A 21,965-nucleotide genomic window follows, 5' to 3' on the forward strand; every position below is an offset into this window, starting at 1 on the left:
TGTACTTGGTAAGACGAAATTTAAAGTTTAAATTTTTTTAACCGAAAATTAATCTTCACTTCAAAAAGTATTGCGCATTGTTGTGTCAAAATAAAGCAATATATATTTTTGGAGATTAGATAATATACTAAATAATATTACGAAATCTTCCTCTAAACTGAATAAAACCTGTAAAATTACTTTAAAAAACGACAAAACAAAGTAGAATTATTAGTAATTCGTTAAGGCAACAATATTTATACGAATTAATCGAGTTTCGAGAAACAAAGTTCCACGAACTCAAATCGTTTTTGACCCTGACCTGGTTAAGATTACACAGAAATTGGATCAATATGGAAAGGCTGATCCTTCTCATATAGGAAGGAGGATAGTAATAGCAGTATAGAAATTATTTCGAAAATTCGCCAAAATGTAAAATGGAGTTGTACGAGTAAAAATGTCAAAATTCTGAAAAAAATCGGGTAATATACAGATAATACACAAAAAAGTGAAGTGGTTATGTGTCTTTTAGAAATATTATAATAATAAAGTACTTATAAAATATGTAAGTACTACATATTAAATTCCTAATTTACTTTTGAGATTTACATAAATTATTGTGCTATTTTTTTTTAATTTGATGTTTTATTTTTATTTATTTAAATACACATAACAAATTGTAGTAAAAATATACATAATAGTAAAATTATAAGGTTACGATCTACACTACAAATTCAAAAACAGTGTACATACTAAGACCATATAAGAAAAATGCAAACAGTTAAGAGATACAATATATGATAACGATATAAGTTAATTAAAGTAAATTCTATTAGAAATCATTGAAAAGCTCTTCACTTTCGAAAAAGGGGATCTACCACTTACAAAACCAATATTAACTTTGGGAATTGAAAATTTTATTACTTCCTGAACTTTGAACTTTTGGCCCAGTGACCTTGACCTTGTGAATCATCCCCCCTTCGTCACCACATACAGACATTATGTCAATAGAAATAATTGATTGATAATCGAGAATGTGAAGGCCGTGTGTAGTCGTAATTTTTATCGGAATTTCAATTTTATGAATACAATTTTAAGTAGGTACGTATTAATTAACTTTTAATGTTATATAAATTATAAAATATAGTATCGTTGAGTAAGTATCTCGTAACACAAGTGCCGAACTTACTTCGGGGCTAACTCAATCTGTGTAATTTGTCCCGTATATATTTATTTATTAATTTTAATGTGTGACCTTATGAAAGTTTCTATTGTTTTATTTTACAGCTACTTACTCAGAAAAGAACAGAATAGAATAAATTTATTTTCAAAATTGGATAAAAGGTATCATTTATTGACGTCGCATAACTTATCTAAATCTCATTATATGTATCTACTACCGCTTCCAAAGCGCATGCGCAGAAGAAGCAGCGGAACAAACTACACTGCTGAATTTTCACCGGACGTCAATTTACAAATTGTGACCGAATGCAAATTGTCTACATTAAAAAGAAATCATGAATACTCATAAAATGTATAATAATTTCAATTATCTGAATTTAGACATAAGCTTCATCAAAAAAAAAGAACAGAAAGTATAATTAAACTAGCTGTGCCCGCGACTTCGTCCGCGTGGAATAGTTATTTTGGGGATCGTTAAGGCCTTAAGGAAAAATATTTTTTCACATTTTCCATTATTTCTTCGCTCCTAATAGTTGCAGCATAATGTTATATAGCCTAAAGCATTTCTCGATATATGGTCTATTCAACACAAAAATAATTTTTCAATTTCGAACCGGTAGTTCCTGAGATAAGCGCGTTCAAACAAACAAACTCTTCAGCTTAATAATATTAAGTATAGATGTATCGGCACCACTTCTTTGTTTCTCCAATAACATTACTTTATCCCAAAAAATTAAGAAATCTTCGTTTGCAAATGAATGTATTCGTTTATTTCATCAATAACATTTCTTTGAATACATTGACAAAATTATTTTGACGTAAATCCCACACGGATAAACAAATAACAAAATTCAATACCAGTTAATATGAACAAAACATTATGCCAACTGATATTACCCGGTAAGGCCGAGACAAACAAGAAATAGCTAATAAGCAAAGATAATAATACAGTTTAAAACAATGTGACCGTTCAGTTTCCCTAAATTAACTAAATTACAGGGAATCTTTATCTCGTCTTGTCAATATTCCATTACATTTATTAGGGTCAAAAGTCTGAACTCTTTTCATTGCTAAGCATCGCAACAAGATAGGATACGTCTGATTTTTATTTTTATTCCTGAGAGTACAATTTATCTTTGTATAACAAGAGGCTGTCCTGTTGTGAAATTTGATTATTTTTAAGACAAATGAAATGGTAATTTTACAACTTCATACTTTCCATGTGATGATCGCAAGTATTTTTAGTTTAATATTTTGCATATAAGACAATCGTGCTGTTCCACCGACCACTATTCGACGAAACTCTTCTTAATTAGGTGTAACAATTATAAATACTATTAAAAAAGATAGTGAAATACGGTTGAATTGAGAACCTCCTTTTTAGAAGTCGGTTAAACAGAGAACATTTCTGAAGATGATTTAGTAAAAGGATAGGCTTATAAACTTGGGATTCTTCTTTTATGCGATGGGCAACAAAATCACAACCTGTCACTATTTGATCTAGATTCTATCATTAAGCCTAACAGCTGAACGTGGCCTATCAATCTTTGAAGACTGCTGGCTTTGTCTACCCCACAAGGCTCAATTGGCTGCGCAGAAGAGACATCAAGAAGACAATACAAGAGTTTAAGGTCCGCTCCGGTATTTTTCATCAAATGGAAAACGTTTATCGAGTCGATGATCTGCCGAAGAACTAACGTTTACAAGTTATTCAACTAATCAAATCAAAATCCCTCCTTATGTAAGAACGGATAAATCAATGTCAAGTCTTGCTATTTCTGTGATAATTTCCATTGTTATCATACTGTATAAGTATTTACAAGTTGTGACGTAAATGATGAAATATGAAGAATTTCAAGACTGTTATGCGCAATAATAGATATTCTTTATAAGAATTATTCTTTTAAGGATATATAAAAATATATCCTTAAAAGAATAATATAATAAAATGTTATAATTACGTCAAATGGCATCAAATGTTATAATAGGAATTTTCTTTTAAGGATTTAATAATATGAAAAGATTATAGCCTTACTTACGTGTTATATCCTATCTGAGGTTATAAAATGTATCTAACAATATATAAGCTTCAAAATGATTCACTCAAATGTCAAAAATACTTTCCCTAACTTCTTGATTCACGTTGATCCCTTTCCACAAATCAGTAAAGAAAATGCATCAGAATAAGTTTCAATATAACTATAAAATATATAACTTCGTGCTACTACACAAAATGACATCGTAGTAACGACTTCATCAGTGTCAAATAATATCGATATGTTAATGGGGGCGATGTCTTTCTTAGGATTTAGGTCACACAGGTCATAATCATCAGACTCAGGTAATAGGCTGCACTGGCGGAACACGCCCAAAATCACGTAGTCATAAATATTAATGACTTCGAGACGAAGATTCTTCAGAATATACTCGTAGGAAGTTCGGAATTATTAGTTTGGTCATTATCAATGGATTTCTTAGATTTTCCTTAATCGGGTTTTTGGGTGCTTCGTTTGTTTTGCATATGGAAATTGTTGTTGCTATCAATATCATTTTTCCTAGTTTTTTTTATATTTTTTATCGTAATTCTTCTTCTTTTCTTTCAGCCATGCTCAGCCAAATATCTAGCCTTATTTTTATATTTATGTCGTCTTTGTATAAACATTTAAAACCCCGAAAGACTAATTTTCCGCCTTCGACTCATTCATGCTTTTGCTTGCCCTTGTCAACAATTATGTCAAGAAATAATCCATAATTTTCCTGAGTACCACTATCAGATTATCATTATCATAGGGTCAGCATTCATGTCAAGTCATTCTCTATCAAATTCAACATACATTAGGCACGAGTTGATTATTCCTTATCAACTGCGACTTTACATAGTAATCTAATCGTATTTTAATAGCTGCCATGCATCTCAGCGTGATGTATAAGTAAATTAATAAGTATGTAGATTCGCCATTCTTTATGCTTAATTTCTTACATACATATAATCACGTCTATATCCCTTGCGGGGTAGACAGAGCCAACAGTCTTGAAAAGACTGGTAGGCCACGTTCAGCTGTTTGGCTTTATGATGGAATTGAGATTCAAATAGTGACAGGTTGCTAGCCCATCGCCTAAAAGAAGAATCCCAAGTTTATAAGCCTATACCTCAGTCGCCTTTTACGACATCCATGGGAACGAAATGGAGTCGTCTTATATTATTTTCTTTATTGGGGCCGGGAACCACACGGCACTTAATTTCTTTTCTGTTGTTTTGCGTTATTTCATATATATATATAAGAACTTTATTCGATTTCTGAATTCTTTTGATCTGGATACATCTTTGTTATTCAATAATATTGTCACAATCATGTTTTATTTTAATCTCCTGAAAAACACGGCCATCTTGGTCCAAGACGAGACAAATTTGGTCTTGTAGCAGTTTGGAGAATTCAGTTTACATTGACGCGTGTCTATTTAGAGTCTATTAATGTTTCTGTTTAGCGTGTGTTTTCCGAGTGGCCTATTTTTAGCGCAATGCAAAGTGATCTTCATAGCCGAATTCGCCACCACTTCGGACTAAACCTTTTGACTAGTGCTGTGGATCGAGTAACAAATATTTCTAAAGGTTCTACTGGCAGAGAAGGCCTTCCTTATGACATGAGTTGACTTGCATTATATTAAGAGCAATAATTTTTAAATAATTACTTTCATGCATCTTTCTATGACTTTTGTTAATTACACGGGTAGAGTAGATAATGAAAATAATACATTCCTACAATACCTAGGTATAATATCCAAAAGTTGATACAAATATGCCTTGTCAGCATTGGTTAAGTAAAAGTACCCGGACCCTGGACTTGGTTCAAAGATCATCACCTTGAATTTTATAGTATCGTTTACAAGAATTAAAAGTTTAGACCCAGTGTCATTACGAAATTTGAGGCAAAGCATTTTGATTACGAGTAGTTTCCGTGACAGACTTTCCTCTTATGTACTTCTAAGAACATAACACAGTGACTGTATGATTTGACATTATCAACTTTTAATAATTCTGATATTATCAGAAATCACATAGTCATAAGTATCAGTTATAATCGATATTAGTTACTGGAACTGTTATCTGCTAATCTGTAACGCATACTGATTATTGTATTGCATGATAGCAGTGGTAACACTAACTATTATCACCTTAAAAGTAAGATAAGGTTATAGTGGATACTAACTAGATCGTTATAAGAGAAAGTATCATGGTACTTACCTAATTACAAATCCAGCAAAATAACCATTGCTTTATCCGATCAAGTTAACCCAATTTGAGAATTCCTGCAACCGTTTCCTCCGCTAAAAACCCAAGCTAGCGGGATTTCCGAAGCACACACGTTAAACAAACATACTAAGCTCCCAAGTTACTAGTAAAACCCCCTGTATCGCCTTGATTCAACTTTGCGCGGGGGACAGGGAAGGTTCAATGAAAATGGCGGTCAGACGAGCACGTTGAGACCTGTGCGGACGCAAAAATGCCCAACGCACACATTAATAAAGTTATCTTAGTCAATGTGTGTGAGGAATTCCGAGGAAACCACGCGTCGCTGGTTCAGGCGCCACACACACATTGATAAGTCCCTTTGTATGTGTGAAATTGCATAAATACGTCGAGCGCGTCACACGTTAAACACTTCTCGCTAAACTCTCGAAGCGACCACACGCTACTTGCGCTCGCGAACTTGTGAAATTATTGTGACATAGTTACGAGTGAACCCGCTGGCACGCGACTTGGATTGCATAATAATATTGTGATAAGTGATCGTGAAACCAGTGACAATTACACACAAATCGTGGAAAGTTTCCAAAATTTGTGAAAATTATAACCTGAAGAGCATCAACATATCAAACAAAATGTACAAAGATTCTGTAGTGCCCGTGAAAATGGAGACTTTCAGTGGAGTTGCGGCTAAATGGTAATTATCATTTTCAATTTTATATATCGGATTCTTATAAGTACATACCTAGAAAGTTTAAGTTAAGCAAATTTAAATAATTACTTACATGAAATTTAGTTGCGCTTGATTCTGAAATAACACTTTTAAAATTAAATAAGATAAATTTAAATTAAATCACAAAAACTTCTTAAAAATCTTATCAAATAAGAATTCTTCTAACGTTGCGTGCTAAATATACCAAATCAAACACCAAATGGAAAAAAAAAATCACAGTCCGGCAAACCAGACTACCAAGTTCAATGTCCTCATAACCTACTAAGGAATTTTACCGCCCTCGCCACAATCCTCGGTAGTATAGTGGTAAGTATCCCCGCCTGTCACGCGGGAGACCGGGGTTCGATTCCCCGCCGGGGAGGACTACTCTTTATTTTAGCGAATTTTTAATTAATACTCTTTTTGTTTTTTAGAGAATGGTTAATTCATCTATATTTTTTCTTTTTTTACAGCCCTATAGGCCTATGCCTAAAAACGGTGCTGCGTAGAGCATGCATCGAGAAGAGGTTAACCATCGGCCTGCTTCCCGCCATCCAGTATTTATCAAAGAATAGTGATGGCGCCCTTTTCTGCGTTACTGCAGAGGCGCCACCTGGTGACAGCGCCACGCACATGCAAGAGGTCCTGCTGCAAGCATTTTGCACGGAAAACGACATTTACGTCATCAAGGTAAATATTTTACAAGGGATTCCTTGTTTTTTTTTACTTATGTCCAATTATAATTATGATTTTGCACACAGTTTAACAGGGCTCTCTTTATTTTCATATTCGAAGCACTTGAAACGTAATTTTAATTTTGTTTTTAACTTAGAACTCAAATAATAAATGTTTATTACATACTTGTACTAATTACGACATTTTCCTTGTTCACAGGTCGATTCTCAAAACAAAATGAAGTCTTTGATCGGAGATCGTTGCACATCGTCTGACTACAGCTGCGTTTTAGTACATTATCCTTACACAGACCCGTTTATGGACAGTCAAGAGATTGATCTTTCCATTCTGTCACAAGCCGAACAAGATTTGATTGAACATTGCGAGTTGAACTGGCATTATCCTCAACCCCCAGTCGTCAAGTTGCCCGAGAAGTGAATTATTTGAAGAATAATTTATTGATATTGATTAAAGTTTTGCATTTCGCATCGACATGCTGAGAAGCACCCAATTTCGGAGCGGCTTCGGCGTACAACGCCATCTAGTGTTCATAGTGTTAAATCCTCGATGGATTTATGGACATTTTGTGAGTTGTGATTTGTAGAGGTTCTTTTACATATTTGATGTTGTATAATACGAAATTTGGAATATTTTGAATGAAATTTATGAAAATTCACTAGACCTTTTCCCAGTAAAGTTGGTCGTTCCCAGTAAATTGTTCAACTTTCTTGATTCTTGTTAGAAATTTTCAAAGTACATATAATATTTCAGAGTAGATAGTGTCAGGAGATTGTGCTTGTACGTACAGTTTGCAAAAGTACAAAATGTTAATTATAATGTCTTCTTATAAAAAAATTGTTAAGTAGATTTTGCTCAGTAAGCGTTTTGGTCCTTCGTAAGAATTAGAGAAACCTCTTTTATAAATTGATTTGTATACTTATAAGAAGAGCACGGGAGATTTGAACTAAGATTTTATACCTTTTCTAATGTTAAAAGTAAGAAATTATAGAAAAAATTTATCTAATAAATTATTTGTTATAAAAAATTAAGGTTTTTTTACTTGCACTATAATTATTCCATTACCTCTGTAGTAGGTATATTTATATACTATATACTATATATATTTATATACCTACCCTACATATATTACAAAATTAGGGTACTGTAATGATGAGTGTGCAGAAAAAGCAAGATTACCAGCGAGTTAAAAAAAAATAAAACGAATTACAAAAAGCCAACATCACGTGGTGTTCCTAGGCGGTCACCCATCCAAGTACTGACCGCGCCCGACGTTGCTTAACTTCGGTAATCGGACGAGAACCAGTGTTTTCAACGTGGTATGGACGTTGGCGAGAGGATCTTTGAATTAAGGAATCAAATTATACAAATAAAAGAACGGAAAACAACGAAAAACGCAATATTTCTGGCCTACAATTTGTAAGTTAATTTAAGGTATCAAATTAAAAGAAATCTGAAAAAAAATTTACATACAGCTACTTTACGTATAAGCTTTATTTGAATTTCTTAATTATAAAAATACAGGCAGCATTTTACCCTATGTCCTTTTCCGGAGTCATTAAAACTTAAACCTATACTATAGGTACGAAAATTTCAAGAAGATTGGTTTAGGACATAACGCGTGAAGAGACAACAAACAAAAGTAAAATATGTACTTTGGCATTTTTTAAGATCTACTTAATAGTTAATCTTTTGAAAATTAAATACTTATTAAATATTTGCTTATTTCATTTTATAAAGTAGTTGACATAAGTATGTAGGTACCTACCAACATTATTTGTACAAACATTTTATTGCAAGTTGCAAGGCTGGGCGTCTTTACTCTCCTTTAGGCGTTTGGCCCAATTTCGGCCTGGGCACTGTATACATACATACATAGATATGGTCACGTCTGTATCCCTTGTGGGGTACACAGAGCCATCATTCTTGAAAAGACTGATCGACCACGTTCAGCTATTTGGCTTAATGATAGAATTGAGATTCACCTAGGGGCAGGTTGCTAGCCCGTCGCCTAAAATAAATTTCTCAAATTTGTAAGCCTATCCCTTAGTCGCCTTTTACGACATACATGCGAAAGAGATGGAGCGGTCCTATTCTGTTTTGTATTGGTGCCAGAAACCACACGGCACACCACGGGCACTGTATGTATACCTAAAAATCATGAAGCGAAGGAAGTATGCAGAGATCGTGGCACGTGGAAAGAGGTAGTCTCTGCCTACCTCTTCCTCTACTCTCTACTCTACTACTACTACTATCGCCTACCCTCTCTTTCCCGGGGAAAGAGGCGTGATTTTATGTATGTATGTACTAGAGACGTGTATGGCCCCTATCATAGTCTTTGCTATTCGCAAATTTTCTACATGACACTCCCAAAATAATGCACCTCGAAATATTATTATTATTTCCTACGCCTCAGCTGGCAAAGGATGTTTGACGTCTTATATTAAGTGACCATCCTGGTATATACATATTTTAAAAGAATAAATGAATTAGAATTATAACAGCTACGATGTTTGAGAGATCATATTTTGGCGTATCTATACTTTTATGTTACTGACATAATATCCTCGTGTGAACACATATTCAAAACGTTATGAAATATGTTATTTGCAAAAGTGGACTGTTTTCTTGTCAGAAAAGTTTTTGACATCTTTTATTATGTAAGTATTCTAAGGTATAGGCTTATAAACTTGAGATTATTCTTTTAGGCGATCGGATAGCAACCTGTCCCTATTTGAATATCAATTCCATCATAAAGACACAAAGCTCTATAACCTAATATCAATTCAAAAATAATGTATTAGGGACTTGATAACATAGCCCGACGATTTCAGATGATTATTTGTAGAATTGATTTTATAAAAAAAAAAAAAAGGAAAGAGAAAGGAATGAAAGTGAACGTAAGTAAAACTAAAACACTGGTTTTTGAAATGGAGAAAGAAATGACAGCATGTAATATTTTGATTGGAGGAGAAAAAGTGGAGCAAGTGAAAGAGTTTGTATATCTAGGATCAAAGTTTACATCAGATGGCAAGTATGATAGTGATATTGAAAGGAGAGTGAACGCGGGGAACATGGTGAATGGAGCTTTGCATGCCTTTATGAGCAGTCAGAAACTATCCAAAAAGGCTCGACTGGCTGTGCACAGGGGCGTGTTGGTCCCGACATTAATGTATGGGAGTGAAAGTTGGGTATGGCAAAAGAAACATGAAAGCAGAATAAATGCAGTGGAAATGAGAGCGTTAAGGAGTATGATGGGTGTGAAATTGAGTGACAGGATAAGGAACAGCGTGATAAGGGAATGTTGTGATGTGAAAGAAGATGTAGTTACAGGAATAGAAAAGGGTATGTTAAGATGGTTCGGTCATGTGGAGAGGATGAATGAAAGCAGGTTGACTAAGCAGATATACAAGGAGAGTGTGGAGGGAAAGGTCGGAGTGGGAAGACCTAGACGAACGTATCTTGATCAAATTAAGGACGTCCTGGTAAAGGGTCAGGTCAAAAGTACCCGAAACCGCCGAGCTTGTATGAAGAGAGTTATGAATGTGGACGAAGCGAAAGAAGTATGCAGAGATCGTGGCAAGTGGAAAGAGGTAGTCTCTGCCTACCCCTCCGGGAAAGAGGCGTGATTTTATGTATGTATGTATGTATGTTGATTTTATATTATCTGGCGACAAATTTACTATTTGGCGGGTAAACCTTATTTATTTTAAAATGTTAATGAATTAAATTGGCGATAACTAAATTATATTATAAATAGTAGATATAGTAGACTACACTAGCAAAATGTAATTCATTAATGTAATGGAACTAATTTAAAGTATGTATGTACTGTGCTTCAATAGCAAAATACTATGATCGATAAACATCATTAGACGGGCAAATATGCTAATGACAAATACAAGATTTTAAGAGGGGGACGGCGCGTACGCAGTCCCCACTACCAAAAATTACGCGTCCGAGTTATCCACATTAGGGATAATCGCAAGGGTCAACCCAACCGCAGTGCAATGGGAGGGCCTCGCCCTGGGGGAACCGCCTTCTTGATCACGGTATCCCCTACGCCAGGTAAGTATGCTTTGTCAACCCGCCGCCCGAGTCGTCGTTCACAGCGAAAAAATCTCCATAGCGTGAATCAGAAACCGAGTAAACAGAATAGCGTCATCTGTGGTGATGCTGTGAAACTACAAAATAAAAAGCGCTGTTGTAAATTACATTATATGACGAAGACTGTAGAATGTAAAATTGTTCTCAGATTCTCCAATAGGTGGTGGGATTGTGAACTTGCTCTGAAACATTAATAACGAAGCCAGCCAAGTTCATCAAACTAAGCGATTTAAAAAAGCACAATGAAAATCACATTTTTATAGCTGAAAGTTGAAAAAAGCTAACAAGCAAAGAAATGAGATTTTCGCCACATTGATACAGTCGCAAAAATTATATAAGAGAAAATAGCTCAATAAGCCCAGCTGTCCTTAGGAGAACTAACCTCTTGAACCAACTCTGAGCTTGGTTAAAACTGATGTGGAATGGTGTTCAAAGAAGCAGTCTTCAGATACGTCAAAATATGTATACCGCCATTTATACCCCTGTCTGTAAACAAAATACAAGAAAGATGATGTAATGAATCTGTTATTATAATTTGATATGTTTAGTATCATCATTAAGTTTATATTTTATTAATAATTTACACAAACCAATGCCTATCTAAAAATTTCCAGTCGTGGGCCTACTGGAAGAAATTTCTCTTGAAATAATTAGTGCAGCTTGTACTAAATTTATTTTTGGTTTAAATTCAATTTTTTATTTGATGTACATAAATATATAAATAAAAAATACTATTGTTTAATAAGTATTTATAGCAAAAATATATTATTATTATATATTATATTATAACTCGCTGGTTTCGGGTAGGAATTCTGAAAATATATCTGTAAAAATTTCAGTTCAGACAGAAGGAAAAAGTCAGAACTAGAAGTTTTGTATATAGTCTTAAATAACTATTTCGGTAATAACATTGTGAATAAATAAATGTATAAGTATTGTTTCAAGTTAAGCATCTTTGGCAAAGAAAGAAAAAGCATGCTTTGGTAAATTACCTACTTCTAGGGTTTCTTTAACTGTTACCAACGAGGTAGCGTGGGTTTCTAGTTTACACTCGCGGAGTCTTGTAGTTCAATTCAAACGCGGTAGATGTCGCTACTATATGCACAACATGATCGCACGCATGGTTTTTTTTGGAATAAATTAAACTTGAAAAGCTATATAATTGAAAAATAGACAATTTCTGTCATTAATTTCTATGATTTTGTTTGCCATTTAGCTGATATGAAACTGTTTGTCCACAATAGTCAGATTTCCGATAGATGTCGCCACTAATAAACAACGTATTGCAACAACTCGCTAGAGAGATTTTTTGGCTGAGAATGACATCGCCTCAGCCGCTTCCTGAAGTTATCGCTTCTCGGCCTTTTGGCTAAGATCAAAGTGTAGTATCTGTTCTTTTCAGCTTAATATCTGAAAGTTCCCCCACCGGGGGACCAGTATATTAAACTGATTTTTGTAAACCGACGGGATGTTCGGGGCTCGCTCCACTCCCGTCACGGGTCGGCCCGGCATTGCAGTGCCGCCGGGATCGGCCCACATTAACTCTTTGAAAACACTTCAAACCTTAAAGTATAGTAAAAGGGGTCTCCGTTTAGGTATATTGGTTCAACTACAATACAACAACTTTCCACTTACTTACTCTAGGCCCAGTAAAATTAATATAAGTAGCGCATATAATTGCTACGTCATTGCTCAATAAATGTATTTCTAGCTAATACAATGAATTCCAAATAATCTTTTTCTATAATGTACAATATTCAGTACGGACCAAAATGAAGCGAGCCCAGTTGAATATATCAAACTAAGCGATTTAAAAAAGCACACGGAATAAGTATAGTTTGAAAAACATTTTGTTATAGCTGAAAGTTGATAATAGCAAACAAGCAAAAACATTGATTCAGTCGAAAAAAAATTATTAGAGAAGAAAAGCCAAATAAGCTCAACTGTCTCTGTCTTGAGGGGAAAACAAACCTCTTGCGACTTCTATAAAAAGGAACTTTAAAAGTATTGATTGGAAAATAATACTTTCCGCCCTGGCAAAAAGCCAACATCACGTGGTGTTCCCAGGCGGTCACCCATCCAAGTACTGACCACGCCCGACGTTGCTTAACTTCGGTGATCGGACGAGAACCGGTGTTTTCAACGTGGTATGGACGTTAGCAATAGAAGTGTTAAAATTGAGAATCACTATTGTATTTCTTCACTCCTTAAGGGGGCGATAGGGGTGTTAAATTTTCCAATGAATTAGTGCTGAGTCATAATTTATTTTTCTTTTACCGTCGATGTCCCTGTAATAGAAAATTGTAGCGTAGATTATTATCCGCTCGTCAGATGTTGCAGCAAAATCGTAAGTAAACTTTTCCCCCTTTTTCTCTTAAAAGGAGCAACGTAATGAATAGTCACAATACTCTAAGTATTGACATGGCATGATTGTTTTAATGGAATCAAATAAGGTAGGTGTTCATAGGTTTTTCTATTCAAGTTCTATACAAAGTTTTAAAGGGGGACGGCGCGTACGCAGTCCCCACTACCAAAAATTACGCGTCCGAGTTATCCACATTAGGGATAATCGCAAGGGTCAACCCAACCGCAGTGCAATGGGAGGGCCTCGCCCTGGGGGAACCGCCTTCTTGATCACGGTATCCCCTACGCCAGGTAAGTATGCTTTGTCAACCCGCCGCCCGAGTCGTCATTCACAGCTAAAAAATCTCCATAGCGTGAATCAGAAACCAAGTAAACAGAATAGCGTCATCTGTAGTGGTGCTGTGAAACTACAAACAAAAATAAAAAGCACTTAAATTCTCCACTAGAATTTTGGGCACGATTAATTAGAAGGTAGGGAAGGACAAAAAAAGGTTACCCGTGCATTTGAATTGAACTGGCTCTTCAAATTGCAATTTCAGAATCGTTTATGATCGAAGCTGTAATTGAAGTCGAAGATGGCCAAATAGCGGGAAACCCTTGACGGTTTATTTATGTAGTACACAATACAATTTCGTGACGAGGAACGGTGTTTAGGAACTTATAATCATGCAACGTTTGAAGATAGATGAAAAATTTGAAAATACAACAATTTTGAAAATAGCTTTCCACGCAAGTCCAAACAAAGTTCTGAGTAAAATTGTCTGTTTTCGATTTTTTCCAAGCATGCGGGATCATGCTTGGAAAAAATCGAAAACTTTGAGTGAGCACCTATTTGCCAGACTTGTATGATTGGTTCTTTCTTATTTAATTAAAATCATAACGTTTTCTTTCATCCATTACTATTTTTTTACTTTTAACTATCTAGGTGTAGGCCACACAGGCCACTCCTTCCTTTATAAACATACATACATACATATTATCACGTCTATATCCCTTGCGGGTTAGACAGAGCCAACAGTCTTGAAAAGACTGATAGGCCACGTTCAGTTATTTGGCTAAATGATAGAATTGAGATTCAAATAGTGACAGGTAAATAAACAGGTAATAAACATAGCCATTAAAATCATAACGTTTTCTTTCATCCATTACTATTTTTTGACTTTTAATTATCTAGGTGTAGGCCACTCCTTCCTTTATAAACATAGCCATCAATAGCAAAATGTTCTTCGATAAAGAGTATTCCAAAGAGTTAATATGGGCCGATCCCGGCGGCACTGCAATGCCGGGCCGACCCGTGACGGGAGTGGAGCGAGCTCCGAACATCCCGTCGGTTTACAAAAATCAGTTTAATATACTGGTCCCCCGGTGGGGGAACTTTCAGATATTAAGCTGAAAAGAACAGATACTACACTTTGATCTTAGCCAAAAGGCCGAGAAGCGATAACCAAAGGGAGCGACTGAGGCGAGGTCATTCTCAGCCAAAATATCTCTCTTGCGCGTAGTTGCGATACATTGTTTATTGGTGGCGACATCTATCGGGAAATGAACTTTTACAGACAAATAATTTTATATCAGAATATGGTATTTTCATATTATTATAATGTCTTGCTATTTGTGCACCAAGTTATCGTATAAATTAAAACCTCTGTCGCCAACGTCCATACCACGTTGAAAACACCGGTTCTCGTCCGATCACCGAAGTTAAGCAACGTCGGGCGTGGTCAGTACTTGGATGGGTGACCGCCTGGGAACACCACGTGATGTTGGCTTTTTGCAATACTTTTACAGTTCCAATTTTTCCTCGCTTTACTGAGACCAAATATTTATATTTTTTTCCATAGGAAGAAGGAGGTAGATGCGTATAATTTCCATTTTCTGTTAAGACCGCTACATGACGTACACTAAAATGTATTAGTTTATTGTATACTAGCTGCGCACTGGGACTTCGCTCCTGTGAGAATTTCCGAATCGAAAGTAGGTACCCTATGTGTTGTTATTCCAGGTTCAGGTTTCTCATATTCTACTCGTATACAATAAAATCCGTTCAGATTTTGCTTGAACAGTAAACGCACACCGATCCTTACAAAATTTTCGGATTTATGTATAATATGAGTAGAAAGGATTACAAACGATATAGGATAGTTAGTATAGTAGTAGCTATTTATTCAGTTTATTTGTATGTATTCAAACGAATTTTCACAACTACTCACAAATTAAAGGAATATGATTTATTCTGTGTGATCTGCAGGGCGACATCTAGCCAAATTTACCGGAATCATTCATTTTGATAATGTACTTTGTCGCAGGTAGATGGCGCGAATTCACCATACTACACAATGATGGCGCTACCTTGAGATTGTGGCATGCTAGGTCCTGGCGTATATGGCACTTACCTACTGCTTTTATTTATGTACAACAACATAAAAATGGAACTGCAGTTACCCAAAAGGTTTGTGCTTTCTCGTACTTTTATTTACGAAATACATAGGCGAAAGTTTGTGAGTATGTCAGTATGGATGTTTGTTACTCTTTCACGCAATAACTACTGAATCGATTAAGATTAAATTTGGTGTGTAGGTAGCTAAAGACCCAGAATACCATATAGGCTATTATCCCGGAGTTCCCGCGAGATTGATTCGTAATTGATTTCCACGCAGACAAAGTCGCGGGCGGCCTCTAGTAACAAATATAGAAATATAGGTACTTAATAATGCATTTTAAATGAGTTCTTCCTAACATCCACTCTCAACTTTTCTGCAATTATTTTAGCTGTAAAAGATTAACATACCTACGTCTATTAATACATATATACATATATTGAAGTTATTATCTAATTCCACGTTAACGTATCTATTGCGTAATTTCTTACGAAATTTCACCACGCTTACCATCGCCTCCGTGGCGCAATCGGCTAGCGCGTTCGGCTGTTAACCGAAAGGTTGGTGGTTCGAGCCCACCCGGGGGCGGAATTTTTGGTAATTCTTTATTTTGTTCTTAAAAACTAGCAAACAGTTACTTAGTTCATGCTATTTCGTCAAATGATATTTTTAGACATAAATCATCATAAAAAGTGAGAAACTTGCATTAAGTCTTTAAATTCGTATGAAAATAAATGTCAATTTTATAATACTGAATGTCCTATGTAATTCTTAGTGTCATGTCAGTTTTTTTATATTTCCGCTGCTTATTCTGATATATTTTACTGGTTTTCCTGTAAAAGTTTTATACGTATTAATGTATAGCTTTATACGTATAAGTCACATACACCTATCTAATAAAAATTGTCGCCAACAATATTAATAATTAAAAAGATATGTTAGTTATTCTAATAAGTATATATATTTACACGTCAACACTACATTACCTATTTATCTATACATATTTAAACCAAAAGAATGAATATTACCAGAAGTTTTAATCCTTGTCCTGTTAGTTTATCCCTCCGTAAAAAAAGGCGTGATTATAACAACATTCATTCTTGGCAAGCACATATCATACAACATATATTTTTGACACTGCAGTCATCGGGGATATAGCTCAGTGGTAGAGCATTCGACTGCAGATCGAGAGGTCCCCGGTTCAAACCCGGGTGTCCCCTGATTCTCCTTTTGTATTTCTTAGTCATTTTTGCAACTACTTTTAAGACTGATTGCCCCGTAAGGAATAAAAACGTGATTTATATATGTGTTCATTTTATTGTTGGTGAATTGTTTCAGATCTGTCAGACTATCGTATCGGTGTGGTACACCCACACATCCGAATAAACTGATAAATAAATACACACATAAAATCAACAATTTTTCGCGGCGGGGTAGTACTATCTTTTTTGCTGATACAAACATGGTAGTACCTACCTTCGAAGAACCCCTTTTTTAATTTTTTAATCGATAGAGATATAGATAGTCTCTAATAAGTAGGGTGGGTAATAAATAAAACAGTTTTTTTTATAAAACTTACGGTTCTGGATACTAAGTTTGTTTAATTTACAAACCCTTTACAGTTGTACATCTTAAATTAAAAATGGCATTTGTACTTAATACAACATAAGTTTAGAAAAGTAGTAATGTTTTTATTATTCTCTTTATTTAATATTTAATTTAATTTTAATATTAAATAACACATGTAGACATATTTATATTACAATGCTTAAGTCCACGATTAAAGTTAGTGTACCACAAAAATGTACTTAGTGAGATAGCGTGAAAAATATGAGTAGCTACTACAGCAACCATTGTTATAATTCAAGTCGGAACCGTGAAGCAGTCGTGGCCGAGTGGTTAAGGCGTCTGACTCGAAATCAGATTCCCTCTGGGAGCGTAGGTTCGAATCCTACCGGCTGCGAACTTTTTGTATTTTTTGTTGCCTGTTATTCTGTAGATTGATTGAGAATTGCACGAAAGAAGAATGGAAACAATTCATACAGTCGTAGTATTCAGTAAAGTACTTTGTTACAGCACTTATTGAACTTAGCTCGTAGCTCATATTAAAATAAATAAATATAAATATATACGGGACAAATTACACAGATTGAGTTAGCCTCGGGGTAAGTTCGAGACTTGTGTTACGAGATACTAACTCAACGATACTATATTTTATAATAAATACTTATTTAGATAAACATCCAAGACCCAGGCCAATCAGAAAAAGTTCTTTTCTCCTCATGTCCTGGCCGGGATTTGAACCCGGGACCTCCGGTGTCACAGATAGTGCGTACCTACTACCGCTGCGCCACAGAGGCCGTCAAATTAATTTTTATTAATTTTTGATCTCTAAAAATAAACGTATGAGTATTTAGATGGCGAAATTTCTCATATTTTTTGTATAGCTATATTGTATGTTTTGAAGAGGAAATGAGTCCTTACAGTTAGGCTTGTTTATGTCAGCTATTTTGGGGTATTATTAGTATTATACCTATGTATTTTGGCCTCTGGTAACACGGCTAATATACCTATATAGAGAGATTTACGACTTTGGACCAAAATTCGCTTAGTTAACTTTTCATGAAAATAAGTATACATACAGTATCGTCCCAGTATATTTCTAAAATATACGTAAGGAAAATACCTCTTTTTCAGAAAATTTAAATCTCATCTGATAGAAATTTACGTAAATTACTCATGCCTTATTATACTAAGCAAAGTCAATTGAAGGACTGATTACTACCTGAAGAACAAAATCATCTGACTTGAGTTTGGCGCAAGAACCTCGTAAAAATTGTAGTAGGTACAAATTAAAATACATACCGTACCTACACTATCTGTACATCAATAATTTTATTTCAATGTTGATAACATTGAATTTTCAACATTACAATGTTTAGTAAGAGAGTGTATTTTAAAAAAATTTTCCGTGTTCGGTACCATGAACTGTCAAACAGGTTTCCGATTCAGCCTTTTTTTTTTTTCAAAGGATTTAATGTGGGCCGATCCTGGCGGCACTGCAATGCCGGGCCGACCCGTGACGGGAGTGGAGCGAGCCCCAAACATCCCGTCGGTTTACAAAAATCAGTTTAATATACTGGTCCCCCGGTGGGGGAACTTTCAGATATTAAGCTGAAAAGAACAGATACTACACTTTGATCTTAGCCAAAAGGCCGAGAAGCGATAACCAAAGAAGGCGGCTGAAGCGACGTCATTCTCAGCAAAAAAAATATCTCTAGCGCGTTGTTGCAATACGTTGTTTATTGGTGGCGACATCTATCGGGAAATGAACTTTTACAGACAAATAATTTTATATCAGAATATGGTATTTTCATATTATAATGTCTTGCTCTTTGTGCACCAAGTTATCGTATAAATTAAAACCTCTGTTGCCAACGTCCATACCACGTTGAAAACACCGGTTCTCGTCCGATCACCGAAGTTAAGCAACGTCGGGCGTGGTCAGTACTTGGATGGGTGACCGCCTGGGAACACCACGTGATGTTGGCTTTTTTGCCAGGGCGGAAAGTATTATTTTCCAATCAATACTTAAGTTCCTTTTTATAGAAGTCGCAAGAGGTTTGTTTTCCCCTCAAGACAGCTGAGCTTATTTGGCTTTTCTTCTCTGATAATTTTTTTTCGACGGAATCAATGTTTTTACTTGTTGGCTATTATCAACTTTCAGCTATAACAAAATGTTTTCAAACTATACTTATTCCGTGTGCTTTTTTAAATCGCTTAGTTTGATATACTCAACTGGGCTCGCTTCATTTTGGTCCGTACTGAATATTGTACTGTACATTATAGAAAAAGATTAGTTGGAATTCATTGCATTAGCTAGCAATACATTTATTGAGCAATGACGTAGCAGTTATATGCGCTACTTATATTAATTTTACTGAAACTAGAGTAAGTGGAAAGTAATTGTAGTTGAACCAATATAATTAAAAGGAGACCCCCTTTTACAAAACTTTAAGGTTTGAAGTGTTTTCAAAGAGTTAATATGGGCCGATCCCGGCGGCACTGCAATGCCGGGCCGACCCGTGACCGAAGTGGAGCGAGCCCCGAACATCCCGTCGGTTTACAAAAATCAGTTTAATATACTGGTCCCCCGGTGGGGGAACTTTCAGATATTAAGCTGAAAAGAACAGATACTACACTTTGATCTTAGCCAAAAGGCCGAGAAGCGATAACCAAAGGAAGCGGCTGAGGCGAGGTGATTCTCAGTCAAAAAAACTCTCTAGCGCGTAGTTGCAATACGTTGTTTAATGGTGGCGACATCTATCGGAAATGACTATTGTGGACAGTTTCATATCAGTTAAATCGCAAACAAAATCATAGAAATTAATGACAGAAATTGTCTATTTAGTTTCCAAGTTTAGTGTTTCCCAAAGAAACCATGCGTGCGATCATGTTGTGTATATAGTAGCGACATCTACTGCGTTTGAATCGAACTACAAGACTCCGTGAATGTAAACTAGAAACCCACGCTACCTCGTGGGTAACAGTTAAAGAAACCCTAGAAGTAGGTAATTTACCAAAGCATGCCTTTTCTTTCTTTGCCAAAGATGCTTAACTTGAAACAATACTTATACATTTATTTATTCACAATGTTATTACCGAAATAGTAATTTAAGACTATATACAAAACTTCTAGTTCTGACTTTTTCCTTCTGCCTGAACTGAAATTTTTACAGATATATTTTCAGAATTCCTACCCGAAACCAGCGAGTTTGCATGAAGAGTTATGCATGTGGTTAAAGCGAAATAATTATGCAGAGATTGTGGCAAGTGGAATGATGTGGTCTACGAGGCGTGATTGATGAACCTATGTATGTATTTTTATAAAATTCATTAGTTAAATTATCTCATTATTCGTGTCATGTCTACTTTACGGATTTTGTTTATTTAAACAGAAATTTCAATAATGTTTTCATCTCCCGTATGGTCTAGTGGCTAGGATACCTGGCTTTCACCCAGGAGGCTCGGGTTCGATTCCCGGTACGGGAATTAACTTTTTTACGATTTTCTTTATTTTTGTTGTTTTGTGGATTCAAAATAAATAAATCATCTTTGCAAATTTGATATCCTTACACAATTGATTTATTTCGCGTAGTTTTTTCACAAAATTATTATAATGATAGAACGAATTTTATATAATCTGTTATAGAAAGTAAAAAAAGGATGAGTGTCTGCCTCTCCTTTGAGAAAGAGGTGTGATTTTTTTTATCTTAGTAATTGTAGCCTATGTTTTCATCAGAATAACTATTTGTGTCCCAATTTGTTAAAAGCGCGAGTAGTTTTTTCCCACTGAATATCAAGAATGGGAAAAAAAATTTATCATTCAATAATTTTCGGATAGCATACAAAAATACAAACAAACACCAACGTCGTGTTTTTTTTAGTGCCAAGCTTTTTGGGCCAAAAATTTGTCAGAAGTGGGATTCGAACCCACGCCCTCAGAGAGGACCAGAACAACTCATGCTACCCGCGTTTAGCAGGCAAGGTAAACCTTGAGTCTGGCGCCTTAGACCGCTCGGCCATCCTGACATATGGGAAAACTGTTGAAATTATGCAATACATGCTGTAGATGGTTTCCGATAGTAAAAACGAAATAATTATTTATAAAATGATCAAAATATCCTACAAAAAAGTATGATAGGATTAAAATAAAATAGGAAATTAAATAACACTCATTATAATATTTTTTCGAGAAACAGAACAGAAATCATTTATAGTATAGCGACATCTATTAATGACTCTATGATTTATTTATAGAATTGAGAACTTATTGCAATGAGATAAAAATAAAAGCTTTTAAAAATGTACGGCGATATGCCAATAAAAAGGAACTTCACCAATAAATAAGGCTCTCGTTTCATACATGTAAAGGTAGGTATGTAGATCGTAGGTATTTAACTTCTAATGATTGAAAATAATAGAAGATTATAAGAATCTTACCCCATTATTTTGATGGATTATTTTATTTACATTACACAGAAATATTTTTGTAATGTGCAATAGACTATAGATGGCGTGAGGTGGGCATGCGATGGGTAGATGCTGTAGGTTTTTTTATTATGCGCTGTTCTTTAGACGCCTCTTATAAAACCCATAAGAAGATATTTTGCCAATCTGCCGGAAACCATTGAATCTTCTGTAGGTATCTACTTACTATCTTATAAACTATGTTAAATAAACTAGCTGTACCCGCGTCTTCGTCCGCGTGGAATAGTTATTTAGGACATCATTTATTTTTGCG

The 21,965-nt window shown here is 35.2% G+C and overlaps 2 protein-coding genes and 16 non-coding genes across 20 annotated transcripts in view; 9 read left to right on the top strand and 9 right to left on the bottom strand.

Annotated features, from left to right (window-relative positions):
- LOC106138479 (electron transfer flavoprotein beta subunit lysine methyltransferase) overlaps positions 1–6,385 on the bottom strand; it is a 33,899-nt gene extending 27,514 nt beyond the window's left edge. Inside the window, exon 1 of one of the 3 annotated variants that reach the window (XM_060951864.1) lies at positions 6,193–6,385. The gene's annotated coding sequence lies outside the window, so the exon portion shown is untranslated. Of the gene's footprint in view, positions 1–5,404; positions 5,800–6,192 lie in introns of those variants that run through there. The other 2 variants (XM_060951865.1, XM_013339635.2) reach the window with 2 other exon arrangements.
- Positions 5,820–7,810, top strand: LOC106138480 (growth arrest and DNA damage-inducible protein GADD45 alpha). Its single transcript, XM_013339637.2, has 3 exons — positions 5,820–6,104; positions 6,593–6,809; positions 7,014–7,810. Exons 1-3 carry the CDS (start codon positions 6,043–6,045, stop codon positions 7,230–7,232), a joined length of 498 nt encoding a protein of 165 aa, XP_013195091.1. The 5' UTR covers positions 5,820–6,042; the 3' UTR covers positions 7,233–7,810.
- Trnad-guc (transfer RNA aspartic acid (anticodon GUC)) lies at positions 6,430–6,501 on the top strand. Its single transcript has one exon. It is a non-coding gene; the product is annotated as a tRNA-Asp (tRNA).
- Positions 7,811–8,026: 216 nt separating the features above from the next.
- On the bottom strand, positions 8,027–8,145 carry LOC132903464 (5S ribosomal RNA). The gene has a single exon (XR_009657417.1). It is a non-coding gene; the product is annotated as a 5S ribosomal RNA (ribosomal RNA).
- Positions 8,146–10,726: 2,581 nt separating this feature from the next.
- On the bottom strand, positions 10,727–10,888 carry LOC132903465 (U1 spliceosomal RNA). Its single transcript, XR_009657418.1, has one exon. It is a non-coding gene; the product is annotated as a U1 spliceosomal RNA (small nuclear RNA).
- A 1,380-nt stretch (positions 10,889–12,268) lies between these two features.
- On the top strand, positions 12,269–12,461 carry LOC132903467 (U2 spliceosomal RNA). Its single transcript, XR_009657420.1, has one exon. It is a non-coding gene; the product is annotated as a U2 spliceosomal RNA (small nuclear RNA).
- A 500-nt stretch (positions 12,462–12,961) lies between these two features.
- On the bottom strand, positions 12,962–13,080 carry LOC132903474 (5S ribosomal RNA). The gene has a single exon (XR_009657427.1). It is a non-coding gene; the product is annotated as a 5S ribosomal RNA (ribosomal RNA).
- Positions 13,081–13,420: 340 nt separating this feature from the next.
- On the bottom strand, positions 13,421–13,582 carry LOC132903466 (U1 spliceosomal RNA). The gene has a single exon (XR_009657419.1). It is a non-coding gene; the product is annotated as a U1 spliceosomal RNA (small nuclear RNA).
- A 950-nt stretch (positions 13,583–14,532) lies between these two features.
- On the bottom strand, positions 14,533–14,725 carry LOC132903468 (U2 spliceosomal RNA). Its single transcript, XR_009657421.1, has one exon. It is a non-coding gene; the product is annotated as a U2 spliceosomal RNA (small nuclear RNA).
- A 208-nt stretch (positions 14,726–14,933) lies between these two features.
- Positions 14,934–15,052, top strand: LOC132903472 (5S ribosomal RNA). The gene has a single exon (XR_009657425.1). It is a non-coding gene; the product is annotated as a 5S ribosomal RNA (ribosomal RNA).
- Positions 15,053–16,175: 1,123 nt separating this feature from the next.
- On the top strand, positions 16,176–16,249 carry Trnan-guu (transfer RNA asparagine (anticodon GUU)). The gene has a single exon. It is a non-coding gene; the product is annotated as a tRNA-Asn (tRNA).
- Positions 16,250–16,809: 560 nt separating this feature from the next.
- Trnac-gca (transfer RNA cysteine (anticodon GCA)) lies at positions 16,810–16,881 on the top strand. Its single transcript has one exon. It is a non-coding gene; the product is annotated as a tRNA-Cys (tRNA).
- Positions 16,882–17,542: 661 nt separating this feature from the next.
- Positions 17,543–17,624, top strand: Trnas-cga (transfer RNA serine (anticodon CGA)). Its single transcript has one exon. It is a non-coding gene; the product is annotated as a tRNA-Ser (tRNA).
- Positions 17,625–18,695: 1,071 nt separating this feature from the next.
- LOC132903469 (U2 spliceosomal RNA) lies at positions 18,696–18,888 on the bottom strand. The gene has a single exon (XR_009657422.1). It is a non-coding gene; the product is annotated as a U2 spliceosomal RNA (small nuclear RNA).
- Positions 18,889–19,094: 206 nt separating this feature from the next.
- LOC132903473 (5S ribosomal RNA) lies at positions 19,095–19,213 on the top strand. Its single transcript, XR_009657426.1, has one exon. It is a non-coding gene; the product is annotated as a 5S ribosomal RNA (ribosomal RNA).
- Positions 19,214–19,701: 488 nt separating this feature from the next.
- Positions 19,702–19,894, bottom strand: LOC132903470 (U2 spliceosomal RNA). The gene has a single exon (XR_009657423.1). It is a non-coding gene; the product is annotated as a U2 spliceosomal RNA (small nuclear RNA).
- A 747-nt stretch (positions 19,895–20,641) lies between these two features.
- Positions 20,642–20,713, top strand: Trnae-uuc (transfer RNA glutamic acid (anticodon UUC)). The gene has a single exon. It is a non-coding gene; the product is annotated as a tRNA-Glu (tRNA).
- A 420-nt stretch (positions 20,714–21,133) lies between these two features.
- Positions 21,134–21,253, bottom strand: Trnal-caa (transfer RNA leucine (anticodon CAA)). The gene is made up of 2 exons: positions 21,216–21,253; positions 21,134–21,178 (listed from the first exon to the last, which is right to left on the bottom strand). It is a non-coding gene; the product is annotated as a tRNA-Leu (tRNA).
- Positions 21,254–21,965: the final 712 nt, after the last annotated feature.

The sequence above is a fragment of the Amyelois transitella genome, chromosome 26 (genome assembly GCF_032362555.1).
Source record: "Amyelois transitella isolate CPQ chromosome 26, ilAmyTran1.1, whole genome shotgun sequence".
NCBI lineage: Eukaryota > Metazoa > Arthropoda > Insecta > Lepidoptera > Pyralidae > Amyelois > Amyelois transitella.